The sequence below is a fragment of the Scatophagus argus genome, chromosome 21 (assembly GCF_020382885.2).
Source record: "Scatophagus argus isolate fScaArg1 chromosome 21, fScaArg1.pri, whole genome shotgun sequence".
Lineage (NCBI taxonomy): Eukaryota > Metazoa > Chordata > Actinopteri > Scatophagidae > Scatophagus > Scatophagus argus.
In genome coordinates, this window is record NC_058513.1 from 11,513,090 (window position 1) to 11,532,393 (window position 19,304).

General features: G+C 41.4%; 3 protein-coding genes across 6 annotated transcripts in view; all 3 read right to left on the bottom strand.

Moving 5' to 3' along the window:
• Positions 1-13: 13 nt before the first annotated feature.
• LOC124053112 (hyaluronan-binding protein 2-like) lies at positions 14-4,432 on the bottom strand. Its single transcript, XM_046378076.1, has 12 exons — positions 4,370-4,432; positions 4,234-4,246; positions 3,589-3,678; positions 3,052-3,171; positions 2,622-2,738; positions 2,256-2,427; positions 1,928-2,019; positions 1,610-1,850; positions 1,387-1,529; positions 891-1,028; positions 321-463; positions 14-180 (listed from the first exon to the last, which is right to left on the bottom strand). Exons 1-12 carry the CDS (start codon positions 4,430-4,432, stop codon positions 25-27), a joined length of 1,488 nt encoding a protein of 495 aa, XP_046234032.1. The 3' UTR covers positions 14-24.
• Positions 4,433-5,658: 1,226 nt separating this feature from the next.
• On the bottom strand, positions 5,659-10,126 carry LOC124052324 (hyaluronan-binding protein 2-like). The gene is made up of 13 exons (XM_046376435.1): positions 9,501-10,126; positions 9,385-9,412; positions 9,205-9,300; positions 8,910-9,020; positions 8,355-8,471; positions 8,143-8,259; positions 7,863-8,034; positions 7,473-7,564; positions 7,120-7,381; positions 6,875-7,017; positions 6,583-6,720; positions 6,027-6,172; positions 5,659-5,935 (listed from the first exon to the last, which is right to left on the bottom strand). The coding sequence occupies exons 1-13, from the start codon at positions 9,573-9,575 to the stop codon at positions 5,777-5,779; spliced, it is 1,656 nt and encodes a 551-aa protein (XP_046232391.1). The 5' UTR covers positions 9,576-10,126; the 3' UTR covers positions 5,659-5,776.
• A 279-nt stretch (positions 10,127-10,405) lies between these two features.
• LOC124052323 (dynamin binding protein) overlaps positions 10,406-19,304 on the bottom strand; it is a 43,837-nt gene continuing 34,938 nt past the window's right edge. For 3 of the 4 annotated variants that reach the window (XM_046376431.1, XM_046376433.1, XM_046376434.1), the window contains 13 exons: positions 17,838-18,052; positions 17,223-17,322; positions 16,722-16,869; positions 15,491-15,508; positions 14,313-14,512; positions 14,089-14,219; positions 13,878-13,982; positions 13,525-13,653; positions 13,079-13,414; positions 12,780-12,968; positions 12,473-12,671; positions 11,703-12,364; positions 10,406-11,492 (listed from right to left, as the gene is read on the bottom strand). In XM_046376431.1, coding sequence (XP_046232387.1) covers positions 11,307-11,492; positions 11,703-12,364; positions 12,473-12,671; positions 12,780-12,968; positions 13,079-13,414; positions 13,525-13,653; positions 13,878-13,982; positions 14,089-14,219; positions 14,313-14,512; positions 15,491-15,508; positions 16,722-16,869; positions 17,223-17,322; positions 17,838-18,052 — 2,618 coding nt within the window. In that variant the 3' untranslated portion in view covers positions 10,406-11,306. The remainder of the gene's footprint in view (positions 11,493-11,702; positions 12,365-12,472; positions 12,672-12,779; positions 12,969-13,078; positions 13,415-13,524; positions 13,654-13,877; positions 13,983-14,088; positions 14,220-14,312; positions 14,513-15,490; positions 15,509-16,721; positions 16,870-17,222; positions 17,323-17,837; positions 18,053-19,304) is intronic. The other variant, XM_046376432.1, reaches the window with a different exon arrangement.

Here is a 19,304-nt window from a genome sequence, read left to right on the forward strand (position 1 = left end):
GTTGTTGTTTGGACTAAATTCACTTCAGTTGATCTTGCTTTTAATCCAGCTGGTAAATGGCCGGACGTTGGCGTAGACGCCAGGCTTGTTCCTCTGACCACAGCCGCTGCCCCAGCTCACCACACCGGTGATATAGTGCTTTCCATTTTGCTCACACACCAAGGGTCCACCCGAGTCGCCCTGTAGGGTTAGAAAAAGCAAATTCAGACTGATGCCCAAAAATTGGTAATAATTGGTAATTTGGCTCATCTACCCCTTCCTCTAATACAAAATGATGGTGGCCTTGCATGTGGATTCATCACATTCGCAAACAAACGCACCTGACAGGAGTCGACACCACCCTGCAAAGTCCCTGCACAGAACATGCTGCTGTCCAGCACACTTCCATAGACGTGAGGAGCCTTGCATCGCTCGTCGGAGATCAGTAAAACTTGAGCATTCAGCAGCTGGTTGCTGTACCTCTCTGAAAAGTAGACATCAGATGGGAGCGAGGAACAAAGTGAGAGGAAGAAACTTTACATTGGAGATATTTTGACATATCAGGAATCATCATTAACATCGGTGAATGTATGAATGAATTTAGGGGAGCATTAATGCAAACTCTTTCTACACATTTTTCAAGAAAGTGCTGTAGCCCATTTCAAAAAAAATGTTTGTGAAAACACCACAAAGAAGCTTGCAGGCCCACTCCTCATGAAAAGCGTTCATCAGTCTATAAAAGCAGGTGCTGAAAGCCAGACTGGAAGCATTTAATGAAAGCTTGTATTGTGGGAAATGTAGGATTTGGTGTTTTTAGAGCTCAACCCAACCTAGAGACTGGAAGACAACCTTCATGGAAATACAATCTGTTTATATAATATGCAAGGAATATTGATAAAAACTGTAATTACGGGTTTCAGTGGCTCCCCATCCAGAGATCACACACTGTTTTCCAGCTGGGAAGGTCTGATCTGGTAGACACACTGTCTTCACAAAGCGGGTTTCCTTGGCACAGTATGGGCTGTCCGTAACTTTGAGCTTAAGCAGAGCTACACAGGAAATGAGCGCATACAAGAAAGAGACAGTCGCTCAATTTATAAAATAATCAACTCATTCTTTCACAAAAATGTCTCAGAGAACAAAAAATATCAGAAAATATAATGGAAATATAGAGAAATAAACAAAATAAATACTGCAAAACTACTGAATGAATGAAGGTGGAAGGCTTGAATTTAAGTCATTTGAGCTTACACACACTGTGCAATGTGTGTTGTTTTAAGTCAGATAATATGTGACAGGCCTGACAGATGCTTCAGATTAGCTCTCACAAATAATCAGACATTTGTATTTACAGTCTGCAGCCCATTTAGGTTAAAAATTACACCATATTTAACAAATGTTACAAACCAATGTCGTTGTAAAGAGCGTAGGGAGTGCTCCTGTAGTTCTCATGAACTATCGTTTGTATCACTGGGATGGTCTGGTCCATCTCCTCCTGTTTGTCTATGTTCACACCCCCCAACACCACTTGCAATTCCTCATTGGCTCCACTGAGGAAATGAAAAACAAAAATGTCAGCTTATTACTGAAAAATAAATAAACTGTCACACAAATGAAACGTGACACCTACATGCAGTGGGCAGCAGTGAGGACCCAGCAGGATGCGATGAGAATCCCACCACATTTGTGCTGAAATTGAAAAAATGAGCTTCTAGGTCTGGCCTGCAGAGACACCTGCCAGGGGTGGGCGCCGGGGACAGACTTGCTACCCCCAAAAATCCTGCCAGAGCGGGTGGGCTGGGGTAAGCCGCACTGGGAGAACTGGGCAGAGCCTGGTACCGGAGTGACGACTGGTGGTCGAGTGGTGGGGCCTGAGGAGCATCAGAAAAGCATCAGCACCGCGCTGGCATACAGTACATGTAAACTGTGTGTGTGTGTGTGTGATCACCTTCAGAGCACTTCTTGACATTGCAGTAGTCCCATCGCAGTTTGCCATCATTTTTTACAAAACACCAAGGCTTGTCATCCCCATCTGGGTTCCTGGAATAAATAATAAAACTACCAGATAACTACTAGATAATGGAAGGAAAAAGAAAAACAATAGCCTTGGCTGAAAAAATAAAAACTTCGCAATTATCACTGGGATTGTCTGGGATTTTTTTCTGCAAACCTTCATTGACAAAACAATTTCCAAGATGTTTTCAAGATGTAATATTATGTTACACATGATTGTTTAGCATTTAAACATAGATAATGAAAATATATTTGAATTATACCTGCAGTGGTTGTTTTTTTCCAGTCCTGTAAAGTCTGAGTATGTGGTGAAAGGATCCTCCCCATTTGCCAAAATGAAATAGGAGTGCCAGTCCAGACACTCCTGGCCATCCTCTGTCATACTGACAACACCCCTGTATGTCTCTCCATTTCCCACATAGCAGTCGTTGGGAGCTATGCAAGGAGATTTTGTAAGAAGGAAAAACAATACACTGCAGCATATTTTAACATCCAACAGTCAGACAAACAGAAAAAGCCTTAAAACTTGTTGTTAATAATAAACATGCAACACCAATTCATTCATCAGGTATGACATTCACTCTGTTAGAGTGATGGCCGACCCTTTTTTTTAAAAAAAAAGTTTTTACCAGCTTCACAGAACTTCCCAGTATATCCGTCAGGACAAACACAACGGAAGCGGCGGTTTCCTTTTATGCAGGAGCCTCCATTCTGACAAGGACTGGGTTCACAGGGTGACGATGGCACTGATGCAGACGAAACATAAACAATTTAATAGTGTGAAGTAGCAGGAGTGTAGCAGAAGATTATATGTTATACATTTTTCTGCAGGTTATGGAAATACCATCATATCATCCCATTATTAAAATCTCTTTGCAGTTTGTGTGTGCACAGGAACTTTAATGAATCAGGGAGGTGGGATTCAGTCGGGTCTGATGGGCACATTTTAGGGTAAAATTACTGTGCAGATATGATCGGTTGTGAAAACTTTCCTGCTTAACCAAAGCGTGGCGCTAAATGAAATTTCCTGCTCAATTTGTCAAAAAATGATCTACTCACATGACTTGCAGTCGGGGCCTTGGTAGGGAGGTCTGCACTTGCACTCATAATATGGGTGTTTGTTTAGGTTGACGACGCAGTCACCACGGCCACACGCGACATTCTCGCAAACATTTCTCACTGAATATTCAATAAAGTTACAAAAAGTAGAAGTTAGGCACATGTGAACTTGTGCATAAACATTAAGCTATTGTAATAAGCTTTAATGACCATTTATAATAAACTAAAATAGACTGATACACCCAAAATAGCCAGAATAGTAACCGAGAATCAAAAAGAAACAATTCTATTGCATTGCAAAAATGAACTCAAAGTTGAAGCTGAATTGGGAATCCCTACCTTTCTGACATCTCTTGCCTATATAAGGTTCATTGCATAAGCATGTGAATTCGGTAGCGGATTTGGTTTGGCACGAGCCTCCATTGAAGCAAGGGTTTGGATCACAAACATCTGGGAATGAAAAGATAAAGTATGAGTCTACATGTTGAGAGGAAAGGCGAAGGCACAATGTACAGTAACACAACCTGGGCTACTTACTGGTCTCGTCCAGGAGGTCAAACAACCAGTCGGTTAAATCAAAATAAGGGCTACGGCTGTTGGTGCTTTCATAATCTCCATAATCTATGTCTGCCAAGAGCAAAGAGTTGTTTAAACACAGGAGATGTTCAACAGAAAGCAAATGTGCACAGACATTCCTCAAAATGAATCATCTATCATGTTGATTAAATTACTGAATGAGATATCCATTGGCAAAGGATATATCATAGAAAACAACAGCATAAATTCGATGCACAAATGTGACTGGATCACTTTCCAGTAAAGTGGTACTACTAACTCAGAGATTAGGTGATATCCATTGTGGTAATATTAGTTTATACAAACATGCTGTATGCTATATTAGGATAAAGCACAGGATGAACGGATGAAGGAGCTGAAAATAGTACAGATATTAGAATAAGAGAAAGCAACAAAATATTCATGCAGTTAACAGGATTGAAAACAGGACTACTAAACTAGCATGTGAAGTGCATTAAAAAACACACACACACACATATATATACTGTATATGAAGTACAATAAAATCAAAGGTGATAGCTTTGATTTGAAGGTCGCAAGATTTGAGGAACCAGTTGAGGCAAGACTGTGACACCATGCAGATCAAACTGTAGAAGAGATTCTTACACATGAAGTCCAGCTGAAATGACAAAATCACAGGAGAGAACAAATGAATAAGCTTTCTTTTGAAAACAAGAAGTCATTTTGTCCCCTCGAAAAATCATCCGGGCTGATTTATCCATAAAGATGTTAAGAGTCTTACAGCTCGGTCGTGTCCATGAATACCCAGGACACTCAGGAAGAACAAGAACCCTACTGCCAACATGGTGCTGCGACAAAGTGTCAGCACGAAGTAGAAGACTGAGGACCGAGTGACTGACTTTAACCCACCAAACCTCCTTGATATCCCACTCGCTCCTCATTCTTGTCAATCTTTAGCTATCCACATTGATTCCGTGGGAGTTTGTGTGTTCTGGGGCATTGCTTTCTTGGTTTCAACTATGGTTTCATTGATTTAACCTTCTCATATCTGCTTTAAACTCTTTGTCAGCAAACTTTTATCTGCAGCCATTCAGTTCAATAGGCAGTGGCTGCAATTTTTTTTTATCAAACCAAGAAAAACTAAGCCAGGATTGCATTATCACTGTCCACCACAATTGACATAATTGCAAATATGTTTCACTAAATATTCAAACACATTGAAATTCCTACTTTTTTGTCATCTTTTTCCAACGTAAAGCTCAAGACATAAGCCTGGATACACACTGCACAGTCACCACTGATTCTGTGCGATTAGCTTGTTATGCCTCTCTGTTATGTGTAGAACACCAAAGATAAACCCAAGTTAATTTATCACAAGGTGGTCCCCAAAGACATTTAAGTAAACATACTGTAAACACATATGGTGGCAGTGTATGCAGTGGTTCTTGCATACAAGAAAGGAATGAAAGAAGGACTGAAAAGGACTGAAAAGATTTAATCTAACTGATATAGAGGATTACTAGAAATATTGACAGCCCAGGAGCAGCATGGAGCCTGTCTGTGGGCTTATAGAAGAGGGAATATGGGCTGACACTTAAATTTCCCAAATAGTGAATTCTGCATGTAAAAATTCTTCAATACTCAAACTAGAACATTTGAACGTTTAACATTAATATGGCAAGTGTTGGCTGGGATGCAAGGACTGAGTTTATTCTTTTACAGATAGATATTATTCTACACCCCTCAAGCTCTTGGGGTTAAAAATAATATATTTATTCTAAGAAAAGTTGTAAGAAGGGATTTTGTCTGTTGGGAATGTCCCTTAGTGTTGCCATTTTGAAAACCACATGCAGAGGAGTGACTTAAACAACCTCAACAATAATCCCCACTAATCCCCATCCCCATTTTTTTTTCTTTTAAACATGACTATTGATGTTTGTTTTGTCTGCTTTTCTCCGATTTCCTCTGCATTACTACGCTCGAGGACTGTGTGCAAGTTTGTATTGGCAGATGTGACGACGAAAGAAAAGAATGCACAAATAAACTTATCAAAACCAATCATTGCAGTTTATTGACAAATGCGTTGGATTCAGAAATCCACTGTGTGAATGAAACAACAGGACACTGCAGAGTCACTAGCTGCTTGTCTGGCAGTCACTTAAACAGAAGGTTCTGGCCACATCCAACCTCATGAGAGTAAATGATAAGCGATCCAGTCAATGAACCTGCTAACGTTGGTGTAGACACCAGGCTTGTACTTCTTGCCGCAGCCATCGCCCCAGCTCACCACTCCGACAACATAGTGGGTCCCATTACGCTCACACACCAGAGGGCCGCCGGAGTCGCCCTGCAGGGACGGACAGGAGTGTTAATTTTTGTTTTTTAATAACAACTTTCTCTTTTTATTTTCATTTTAAAAAAACACGTGCCACACAGACCTGGCAGGAGTCAACGCCTCCTTTCATGCTGCCTGCACAGAACATGCTGTCATCCAGCGAGTCTCCGTAAACGTGGGGAGCTTTACATTTCTCCTGGGGGATCAGGAGGACACGAGCGTCCAGCAGCTGGTTTGTGCCGTACTTCTCTGAGAAAGGAAGACAGTTATTCAAACTGTGATGCTCGTATTCATTCGGTAACACATTTTTTCTTAAGTCTTAAAGGCAACAGTTTGGGGAAGGACCGTTTCTATTCCAGCATGACTGTGTCCCAGTGCACAAAGCAAGGCCTGATCTAATAATACAGCACTGGAAATGACACACTTTAAAATTACCAAGTAGCAATACTTTACCCTGATTTCCAATGTAAATGCGCGCTATAGGTGAACTGGATGAATATCCATGAGCTGCCGAAGTTCAAAACATTTTCCGTTTTATTGATTTAATTGATAGAAACTATTTATTCTGCAGAATTCAGTTGCTTCATTTCATCTCAGATATACTTACATTCATATTGACTGATTACCAATACACCAGCACAGACACAAATGATGCTTACGTGTTTCAGTGACGCCCCACCCTGAGATCACACACTCGGTGCCGCTGTCGAAAGGCTGGTTTGGCAGGCAGGCTGTCTTCACAAAGCGGGTTTCTTTGGCGCAGAACGGTTTGTCCATGACTTTCAGCTGAAGCATGGCTGCACCGGTGAGACACAAAGCAAAGAAAGGTACATTGGTGACAGTATAACATTATATGGTGTAGTAACTGTGTACAGATTCCAACTTCTCATTTCCACTCGAACTACATTTAACTAAAAAGTAAAGTGAATAACTGCTGTTTTTGCACCTCACCAATATCATTATGAAGAGCAAAGGGGCTCTCCTTGTAATCCTCATGCACAATGGCCTTCTCCACTGGAATGACCTGATCGTATACTTCAACCTTCTCTATGTCCACTCCTCCCAGGACCACCTGCATTTCCACCCCGCTTTTTCTAGACAACAAGGAAGCACCCGCACAACAGAGTGAAACAAGTCAGGTGACTGCGTCCATGTCTGAATCCACATCAAATCAGAGCTGAGAATAAACTACTCACATGCAGTGTGCAGCAGTGAGCACCCAGCAGGACTCGAGAAGGATGCCTCCACAGATGTGGCTGAAGGGCCCGGAGGAACCTTTGGCTCTGGTCTGCAAGGACACCTGCCAAGGGTGAGCCCCAGGAAGAGACTTCTTCCCTCCGAAGATCCTGGCTGAGCGGCTGGGCTGCAGCCTCCCGCACTGGGAGAATTGTGCCTCAGTGATGTCTGCCTTGGATGGAGTTGGATCTGTTTCATGGATGGTTGGTGGGGTGTGTGTAGCTGAGAGTGATGGAAAATCAAAATGAAAGCAAATGAAAGTTGTGGAGTCCATGTTTTTCTCTGTTAATGGACAAGTGTGTGTGTGTTTTACCTCCAGAGCATTTCCTGACTTTGCAATAGTTCCACTTCAATTTATCATTCTTGTTAATGAAGCACCAGGGCTGATCGTCTCCATCAGGGTTCCTTGAAAACACAGAGATTTTAAAACGTGTTGGTTTGTATATATATGTCACATATATAACCCAAATATTATTTTTATTTATGCATTTTATCAGCCAATTATTTTTTCCATAAAGATTTATAAAGATTTATCAACATTACCAACAACTTTGTTACACTGCAGTTTTACAAAAACACATTTTGTAGCAAACAAATTTTGTTTGAGTACATATAGCTATACTGGATCCACATATGAACACAAACGCGGTTATGTCAACATGTCAAACATAAGCAATATTTACACAAGACGACCCTTCCTCACCTGCAGTAATTATGTGGCCCAAGTCCATCATAGCCTGCATACTCTTTGAAGGGATTCCCCCCTTTCTGCAGGATGAAATAGGAATTCCAATCCAGACACTGTTCCCCTTCAACTGTCACACTCACCATGCCACGGTAAGACTCTCCGTCCTCTTGGTAACAATCATTTGGTCCTTAAAAAATAAAAAAATAAATAAAAATTAGCCAGGTAAAACGTGTTCTATTGGAGCACGACAGTGCCAATTTCCATTTTCCATTTCCAGTGAGAGAATTGCATTTACCAACTTCACAGAACTTTCCGCTGTACCCATCAGGGCAAGAACAGAGGAAGGAAGAGCGTTTGGGACCCTTCAAGCAAGAGCCTCCATTCTGACAGGGATTGGGCCTGCAGGGGGAGGCTGTGAACACAGGCATGAAAATAACTGTCTGCAAAAGATCCTCTGTGAGAGAAAACCAAGTAAGACTTGACCAGAGAAAAGTAATAAAAACAGACCTTTCTTGCAGTTGGGGGGTTTGTATGGAGGCTTGCACTTGCACTCATAGAAGGGAGCAGCTGATGTGACAACGCAGCTGCCATGGCCACATTTCGCAGTCTTACAAACATTCTTCACTGAAAGAAAAAAAACCCTTAATACATTCACTTCATTCATTTTTAAGTTCATGTTCATGAAGTAAGTACATTCAAATCCAATTTTGTTTGTCAGAATTATGTGTGTAACTTTTATTGCTTATTCATTACTTTTTGTTACAAGCACCAGGGGGCACCAAAGTCATAATTTTTCTGATCATACACATAGTGGCTTTTAAACTAAAAGCCAAAGGAAACTGCAGATAGAAGAAAAGTAGCTTAAGTCTGTCTGTGATGTTACGAAACCTCAGACATCATATTGATTTTACTTAGAAAATTCATTAGGTTAGCCTTAAATTAAAAAGAACACTGAGAACCCCTAAGTATTATAATAGAATCTCTTGATGAGATTACCGTCTCAAATGTTTGAAAGAAATTTTCTCTTTTCACCTGCTAGTGAAAACAGGAGGACAGCCATACCTGTCTGACACTTCTTTCCTGAATAAGGCTCAGGGCATGTGCAGATGAAGCCTCCATCAGCAGTGGTGTCGCACAGTCCTCCATTCAAACATGGGTTTGGATCACACTGATCTGAACGAAGACAGATGCACTTCAAACGCTTGCAAATGTAAAGATATCACATGCAGTCTTGCGGCACAGAAAAATCAGTGGGGAGCAGAATGCAATAAATTGTATAGATGTCTTGATCAATACATGTTAACACAGGGGAGATGTGTAGAAAAAACTCTATACGGGCTATCACACTCTAATTTACCTGTGATATCCAGGAGTTCATACAACCAGTCATCAAGAGGCAAGTCAAAATCTTCTGCAGGGATTTCAGTGGGAAAATCGTAATAATACTCATAATCTGAGGCAAAGAGAGACGTTTAAGCATGAAGGACTGACAAAGTCAAAATTAAGCTAACTAGAAACAAAGTCAAAGTGCTTTTACCACCAGTGTCGTCTGTTTCTGTGATTATCTGAAAATCAAAATTTAAGTTGATTCCATTTCATATTCCTCCCAAAACAGTAAGAAATGAATTCATCATTTTCTAAATGCATACTTACATAAAAGTCCTGTCCGAATGCAGTGAGTACACACAGTAGTAAGAGTAAAGCTATGCTGATGTAGACCCTGGCCATGATTGGACCAGTATGTATAATAATCAGTGTGTGTTTTGCTTTTCTGCTCCTAAATATGGGAGACCCCCAAACACCACACCCATCTGTTAATCATTAGAGCCATTGATTGGGCATTGATTTGACAGGAGGTGCATGTGACTCAATATTTGTGACCTTTATTCATGTTGAGGTCATCAAAAGTAAAAGTAGCAAGGAAGCAGCTCTCATAAAAATTCAAAAAATACACAGAAGAAGAACACAAAAAGATACCAAGAGGTTGATTTTTGTCATAATTGATTTTTTAAAAATGGACTTTGAAAAGTTCTCCCTAATAAATTTTCTGCGGTCATCAGTTTTGGTGTTTTTTCGTTTTTTGTCAATATTACTGAGTGACCTGAGGTTTCTCAACATGCAGAAGGGGATTAGTTTCACTTTGCGCAACTTAAGTTTTCTCACGAAATTTGATTTCCAATTCTGAATGTTCTGCAATATACAACACTCAGTACTGCACTGCTTATGTTCTTGGAATTGTAATTGTGTAATTATAATAGGTCAATTTGCTAACAGTTTAAATTACTTAAATGTGGTTTTCTTCATTGTCCAGACCTCCACTCTTTTTAAAAAAATAATGTTAACAAAACAGTGCATAAAAATGTGCTTCACCGATAATTCACCGACATCGTTACATTTGAACACCTTAAACAAAACTTGTCAAAATGTGCATCATTGCTGAATTGTTGTATAAACAGTTTAAAGTACACACTGATTTGCAAAGTCGGACCATGACACGGTAGAAAACTCACACCCCATAACAGAGGAGAAAAAAATTCAGACACAAAATTTCAGACACATTTATGATTTGTCAGCTGAGCTGTTTTTTTTTTTATTCAAACAGTGATTGCTTTACAGTGGGAGCAATAGCATATTCTCAATATACACCAGTATATATAATGTACATGGGGAGTATGTGGAGAAATCAGATGAAACCACTACCTCTCTCTCTTTCTCCCTCTTCTTTACCTCCTCTGACTGATAATCTGGATCATCTCCTGTTTAAACAGTGTCAACCCAGTTAAAAAGAAAAAAAACTGATTGAGGTTACTGACAAGGGGAGTGCTTGTAAACCAACAGTCCATATTCATTTCATACAACACTCCAAATTCTTCTTGATGGCTCCACAGACACTTCAAAACTAGCAACCAGTGGAAAACCATCATAAGTGCCTTAGTCCTCGATTGATGAAGAGTACTGCGCAAGCTGATCTAATATTCATGCATTGTTCTAGTGGTATAATAAACCACATGCAGAAAAAAAAGTCATCAACAGTGTTTTAAGTTAATCTGTCTGCATACCACTTGATGTTTTCTCAAAATATTCACATTTCCATTGCAATCTCCCAATGTGCTAACCTTTAAGACTCTTCCACATACAATTCATTGTCTTCAGCCCCAGAGAACATGGCAAAAATCTGGTGCAATTCACAGGTTTGTCACTGGAAACCAGAGGGTGCAGTTTCCAGTAAAGTAAAAATTATATAAAAAGTCTATAAATATAGGCATATAATGCTGACTTTTAAGAGCAGAGTCAGCAGCAATAGTCAGTCCTTCTCACTATGAAACTCCAAGACAACAGATCAAAAATAAGTCACAGCGTGTGCAGATGCTTGTTTGTCATTTTGCTCTGTCTGCTCGCAGAGTGAGCCCTCCTCAGGTCAAAGTACAATCTCAGGTGTCATCCACACGAACTTCATGTTCATGTATATTCTGATTTGCGGATGTAGTTGGAAGGCACATAGCCTCGTCGGCCTTCTGCCTCCCCCAGCCACCAGTCACTGTTGCCGTTCATGTCTTGGAACTCCAGTATTCGCAGCTGCTGATTGGCTGAGATGCTCAGTTCATTGGCGCAACGGGCATCGAAGGAATACAGAGCGTAGTAAATCTAAAAAACAAAACAAACAAAAGCAGTGTCACTGTTTTAGTTTTTTCCACTCTAAAGCCAATATTAATTTAAGACTTTGGCCCCATAGTAGTAGTGGAATACATGCCCCAATTTTCAACAGGATTATTTCATATTTAATACACTTAATGAACTCTTGTTTTGGCATGTCTAATATCTAAATGTCTACATAGCAGTCAAACAAAATCTCACCTGATGACCATCTAATTCATCCTCCTGTTCCGCTTCTGGTTCTGGCTCAATGTACTCATCTCTGGAGTATGCAGACCTCTTCTGGCCACCGTTGTCTCCATTTCTCCACTGGTAGGAACTGTAGGTTTTGTCTGTGTGTTCATACCGCTGTGAGCGATTGTTTTTGTGCGAAGAATAAGACTCAGAGAGGTCTGGCGTATCCTTCTGGCTGCGCGTACTTGCGTGACTTGTACCATACGTGTCTCTGTAACTGCCTGAATGCCGGTAAGAAGGCTCTGCGTCTCTGTGACTGGTGGGATTTCGGTGTGTTTGTTCCAAGAATTCCCTGCGGTTTGAAGGATTTCGTGGTGAGGAGTTTATGGAGTTGCTCTGACTGACAGAGTCAGGGTTGCATACATCTCTGTTGTAACTCCTACGGGATGAGGCGGAGTCCAGCGAAGGGTGTGGGGATGAAAGACTTGGGGGCTGCGATGTGGAAAAACTGACAGCGGCCGTTTCCTGGTTAAAGGTCAGCGTACTGTTGCTGTTCTGCCGGGAGAAAACAGGCGAGGAGCCTCCGTAGCCTGACTCATTGGACGACTGGCTCTCGATGGACACGTCCGACTGACTTCTGCGTGGGTTGTAGGGTTTGAGGAAGGAGCTGTACACAAAACCCTTGGCGACTGCAAATTAAAAGCAAGAGGAGATATGAAAAGATTTTATTGCTGCGCCAGGCTTCAGTCAGATGTTCGGACATAAAATTATGCGGCTGATTGGTACAAATTACCTACCTCCATTATCAATTAGCCAGCGGTTGTTACTACCCATCGGGTCCTGCTGCTTGATTACCCCCACAAGGTCTCCCTCTTGTATTGAGACGTCCAGATCCTGGGCTGCATTGAAGTTTCTCTCCGCCTGGAAAAGTTTCTCAGGACCATAACGTACCAGAAGTCCTGCACGGTGCTCATCTGTCTGTGTGATGCAATTGGGCTGAAGGGAACCAGGAGAAGATTCGTGTTTATGTTGTTGAGATAAAATTCGTCACGCATTACTTATTAAAATATGATTTGGCACAAATAAGATGAGAGTTTAACTCACAGCTGTCTGCAGTTGCTTTTTAGAGGTCTGCTTCTCCAGGGTCTTCTTCTCGAAGGGCTTTTTCGCAGGGGGGGCTGGAGGCTGGTTGTCCGGGCAGAAGCTAAAACCGTGCAGAAGTTGGAGAACTCGCCCGTACTCTTCCTGAAACTTTGCAATCAGGTTGCCCTCTGTACCAACTTTGTTAGAAAACTGGAGGCAAAGATAAAAGTTCTGTGTTAATAACAGAAAGTGGTGATGAGTATAATTGCACAGGGAAATTTTTTATGGGCGCCCCCCCCCTTCCTTCATTCAACACTCACAACCTGTAGGAGAGGCTTCAGCTCTCCCAGTGTCGTCTTCATGAAGTCCTTCTGAGCTTGAGCAAAAGCCCTCACACAGCCAGTAAACAGCTCCTCTGCTGCACTGTGGAACTTGGGGAGCTCGTCCAGAAGTTGGGCATTGAGCGCCTCATAGTTGTTGCGTGCCACCTGCAGTTCGTCCTGGACACGGCGATCCTTGAGGCGGTCGGCACGCTCCTTGCAGTTGTCGTAGTCCAGCAGCTTGTCAAAGCGCTTTTGGATGAGTTTGTGTGGCCCAGCAAACATGATTAGGAGCTGGGTGAGCGGGTTGATGACTAAGGCCTCTGTGCGTTCCTTCTGCTCGGCGAATGAGGGAAGAGGGAATCATAGATGGGGTGATGTGATTAGAGGTACCAAACAGACATTAACAGAGACCAAGTGAGGCTAAAGAGAGGAAGCGGACTTACAAACTGCGTGAACTGTTTGTCACTGATGCAGCGGTGAGCTCTCTGGAAGCGCTCGGGGTCGAGGACACTGTGCTCGGTGTAGACGTCACAGAAACTGATGGCTGCCAAGACCTTCACAGATGCTGATTCCTGAAGAGATTATAATGCATTTTAATATTATACAACAAAATACTTATAGATACACTTAGTGGAATATATGTTAAATGCACTGATTATGTAAAATGCAATATTTTACTGCTGCAAATTTGTTATTATTATTTACTTTTCTCATGAGGTCTTGGTGATGTAAAATGATGCTTTTGGAAACTTGAAATGAGGTATTTAGATTAGATTTAGAGGTAAGATGCTCCTACCCTTATATGTTGCAGGTACAAGGAAATATCCCTGATAAAAGACTTGATGAGTCTCTCCTGCAGCCTGAACTTTTTCTCAGCCTCATCAAACGCTTCATCTTTAATCTGTGGGGGGGGGGGGGACAAAAAGAGATCAGAACAAACATGTTTTCACCCACTACTTTCAGACAGTTGGGACTGGGACAGACTGATCTGGGAGCAGATGACGTACCTGTGGTGAAATTCCCGTGAGGTGCTTGAGGTGGCTGCTGACTCGGTTGGATTTTTTGATGATTGAGTGCATGCTCAGCTTGGAGATCTTGTCAATGAACGTGTCCTCGTCGCCTTTCCTGTACTTCACCACTGTGGACACCAGAGGGAGAACAGCTCAGACAGTGAACCAGATAAAAGCAACAAAAGCACGCTAAAATCAGTCTGGTTTTAGGGGATTCTTACCTAAGTCTTTCCTGCGCTTGTACTCGTTGATGTTTACGTTGATCTCTTTGACGGACTGCAGAGCCTGAGTCAGCTGAGGCCGGTCGTGGTGGCTCTCTGGCGTGGCGCCCAGCAGCTCCATCAGCAGCAGAGGGTAACGCATCACCCTTTGCACCGGCTTGATTAAGAAAGAACCGAGGTTGATGTAATTTGTTTTCCCCCTGAAAAGTGACAGAAGGTACGGTCTGGTTGAGGGAAGAAATACATCTGAGAGTATTCCACCTAATATTGAAGTCACAAATCTTTAATGAATACTGACAAGAAATGTTTCTTCTCATGTCTCTGTATCATGTGGACTGTATGATCCAATGATATGTAACCATCATCACATAAATTCTGATGATGACCAATACAGGTTACAGCAGACATAAAAGAACAAGGAAGGCACAAAAAAAGCATATATACACTGATTTGCTTAATTTAATGCCATCTAGAGGAGAAATTTATTCAGTAAATGCAACCAGCATAACATACAGCATAAATTTGATTTGTCCTCTGCATGGAAACCAATCATATTTTGTGACAAAATAAGGACAACAAATTAGCATTTGATCTTATTTGTCATTAATTTAAACCCATTTCCACTTCTAAACATGTAAATACTGTACATCAGTACTTCAACATGTTGATGTGTCAAAAAGGACAAAGACAAAAAAAAATCTGTTATAAATATTGAGAAAAGATCTTATAACTGATGTTGTAAGATGATGGTAATTTTTTTTAAGAATACTGATTCAATCTGTTAGTCTAAATTGCATTTGCTGTCATTGTCCAGAAGATGGCGTTAGGTCTGTTTCCCAGGATCAACAATATCCACAGCTGAGGAGTCATGGATGTGTTACATGTGTCTCCTCACAGCAAAACAACAACATACAGTATTCACATGCACATGAACACACCACCAACAAAATACAAATCCATATGAGTCCATCTCACTTCAGGGAATGAAACTGAAATGGCAGCACAGATGTTTTTAGAGCCTTCCACACAAAGCACACACTTGGAGTTTTTGCTATCACACAGGGTAAACACACACACATATATAGAGGCAATTTCCAGGAGGGTTAGTGAGCAGAAGGCATGCGGTCAAGAAGATTCTCATGCTGGAAATAATGACGACACTCTTTATGGAGACTTACCACTCGCGGTATATGGCCCTGTTGAAAGAAAGGTCGGAAAGAGATAGAAAGATGACAAAAACAGGATTTATAAAGCTATGACCTGACAGTAGCTTCCATGAATGTTAATTTTTTTTCTCAAGTCAAGTCTTAAACTCAGCAGAATCCAAAAAGACATATTTGCCAAGTGTAGATCTAAACCCACAGACTTTCACTGCAACTTTTCCAATAAATCAATCCAACCCTGTGCACTTGCTGTAGTTATGGGCTTTATTTCTGAATCCTCCATTAAAGCTGGACAGAGGCCCAGTGTGGCAGTAAAACTTGCCAGTTTCTAGAAGGTGGAGGAGCACGTGACCTTTTTAAAACTAAACAGGTTGTGGCATACACACACACACACACACACACACACACACACTTTTAGAAAAAGGTACTGTTTTCGTGATAAAGATAGTGACTTTATGTTAAACGTGTAAAACATATTTCAAAAGAAAAATGACTTAATGTCAACAAGGGACGGGCAGTGTGCACACTTTCTTCCACTCAGACAAAGCCTGCGTTTATCTTTAAACACTGACTGATGACTATATTTTACAGCTATGTCGACTCAAGCGTTTGAGTCATCGCTGGTGAAACCAGACAGGTGAAACCAGGTAGGGCGCATTCTTTCACACTGTGAGGAAGAATGCACATAGCAAGAGTGAGCTAAAAGACATCGTCACAGAAAAATGGCAGATTTCATGTGCAAGTATGTGTTTCAGACTGAAAAAGCGTTTCTTGTGTTCAGAGGTTTACTGCGCTTCTCTATCACGACTCATTGTTCAGGAAACGTCATAAATTAATTCAGTTACAGGAAACTTTACTGCCCTGAACTCCATGACAACACGACCTTTCAGAACGTATTCTGTGACGACAGGAAGCCTTACAAGTCAGACTCCACTTTCAAATTCTTCTTCTCTAAAATCTATTTCAGTTCAAAGTGTGCTTATGACACAATACATTTCCCACTACTTTTTTACTGACTAAACTTCACACACAGCCTTTTCCACTGAAAGTTTTACTTAAACTGTAGCTTTGTATTAGTGGCCACTCTCACTGTCGTGACTTCATGCTTTTACACACACACAAACATGCATATTTATGGCCACTCGAGTGCAGAAGAACTTTTAAACATCAAACAAACAAACAAACAAAAAAGTTTAAATAAAATGTAACCATTTCAGAGAGTTCTTTCCTCCTCTCTGCGACTCACCTCAGTCTCTCCAGACACTCCATCACATGACGCTGGATGTTTTCGTCTTTCTCGTAGTTCTCCAGCAGAGAGATGGCATCATCGTGATTCTGGCAGTAGATTTTGTACACCTCCTCCAGCTCGGCTTTGAAGTCCAGAAATACCTTTCCTGAGAGCAGAGGATACCAAAACATAATGTCATCATGTGTTCAAAATGGGAAACAGGAAAGGGCAAAGGAGGATGCGTTTAGCTGACATGAAAAATTACACCAAAAAAAACAAAAAAACAAAAACACAAAGTAGGTACAAATAAAGTAACTAATGACATAAACAGCATTTCAGTCAAGTAGTACATCATATTATCATCCTTCAGTTTATGTCCTCTAACAGTGGAGGATTTCAAAATGTGTTCAGAAGTCCTACTCAATCAATAAAATCTGATAAGGCAAAGGTTTATGGATTGGACTGTGGGCTAAACCATTACGCTGTGCGACATGCATCTTTTAAAGACTGGCTTATTACCAATAGAATCTGTGTCCTGTAGGCTATCAAACAGACGCTGTGACAGGTCAATCACAGTGTTGATGTTGCCAAAGAGCCCATCAAAGTCCACATTCTTCACCTGGAGGAAATGCAGACAGAAAACGTTAAAACAGAGATATAAGTTCCTCTGTGTTGTTACCTGACAAACATGGAGCCAAAAACGCTACAATCCTTGATAGAACCACGACAGTCTCTATACTGTGTAAACAACTTATCCAAGTGACATAACATGTCGAAATCAAAGTGCGACGGTGCTAGTTTTATCCCTCATTAATGAAAATTAGAAGAAGAAGTCACTGTCAATCCAGCAAAGGGGTTGGAAACCACGCTGGATGACATATAGAGGTGGGAGGTGAATAACCAGATTCCTCTACAGGATGTTCCATCTAAACATCACATCCCAGATATGATCACAATGCATCTTAAAACACCCAAAACTGTGAAACTAACATGCATATAAAAGTTTTTTTCTTTGCTCCTAATGTCTCTGTAAAAGTCAAACTATTACTGTTAAATAATGTTTCACAGGAACCCCATGTCCACTCTACTCCACCATATCTCCACAAAGATACTCTCACGTGGTTCAGTTTTGACCTGCTTCTTCTGCAGCGGCTCAACAATCTCCTCGACACACATCTGCAGGTCCTTGATGTAGTCTTTCTCTGTCTGCAGCAGCTCCTCGATGACCTTTGACCTCTTCTCCAGCATCCTCAGCTCGGGATCCTCTGTGCCTGTGCCGGCCGTGGGGGGCAAGTCCGAGGTCGGGGTGGAGTCCAGGGCTTTGGGTTGGGACGATAAGAGTGTCATCTCTGGAAAGACAAGGAAGGAGGAATCAGATTTAGTGCCAACACTTGATCTCTCTTATCAAGAACTATTAACATTTAGTGCTGTTTTTAAAAACAAATATATGCATCAATTTTGGCTCATTAATTGCAATGAAACTGCCATAAAAACAAAGCTTGCTATGGCAAAAGTAAGTGACAGAAAGGGGTTGTTCTAGAAATGACTAAGTCCAAAAAGGTAAAGAGCAAAAAAGAAAAATGTTCCAAGCCCATGTCTCTATTCAGTGTACCCAAACAAATCCCTGACGCCCACCCACTCGGTCCACCCTTTACTCCTCGTCTTGTCTGACTAGCTTTTGATCAATGTCTCTGCTATCACTCCCAGAGGGATGATCTCCGGGGGTGCCTGGCACTGGAGGGAGAGCCTGGTTCATGCACCACTGCTTTTTGTGAATGGACCTAAAACTGGAGCGGACTCAGACTCTTTGTGTGTGGTACAATGGCCTGTGACAGCAACCACAGACATGTAGGCTCTCAGGGACCCGGCAGAGATTAAAGAAGAGGCAGTTAGTGGGGGACTGAGGGAGGAGAGATAACTGTACCGGAGATTGAGGATACATGTCCTGCATAATTTACTACATTTAACATGCACGGTTGGAGTTTTTCTACTCATACCTTCTGTTGTCACATCTCCTATCTGGTTCATTAATGAATGACCCTAAGACTCTATAAGGTTAAAGGATTAGTCTGGTGACATTCTTACAACAAATCTTCTTGCTTATAGCTTATTCCCTTTGTGCTGTAGACCTTCATTGTTGTCCAAAAACGAAAGCTACACCCATTAGATGTGCTGACATGTTGCTTTTTGCTACAACAAAGATGGGCACATTGGGTTTGAAATTATTTATGCTTTTCTAAATATGACAGTGTGTATTTGTGAGCTGTTGGTAGGATTTACAACTTCAGCAGGGGAAAAATAAAATCAGAAAGTATCACTTGATGGAGTAACACTGTGTTGGTTTGGGCCTTTTTAAGGCAGAACAAAAACACACATTATTATCACATTATTATCGATCTTATCGTTTAAGTGTAAATGTGAGAGCTCAGGGAGGAAAAGCAGCACAAATGCAAAGAGGAAGATGTTCTGAGTTGTGTTGACAGATGACGGTGACGTCACCGTCGCTCCTTGAACAGATGCTGTCAGAGGCTAATGAAGTTAACTCTGCTTACCCTCGTCTAACCCCAATTGCTTGCATACTTTGTGCTACACACACACACA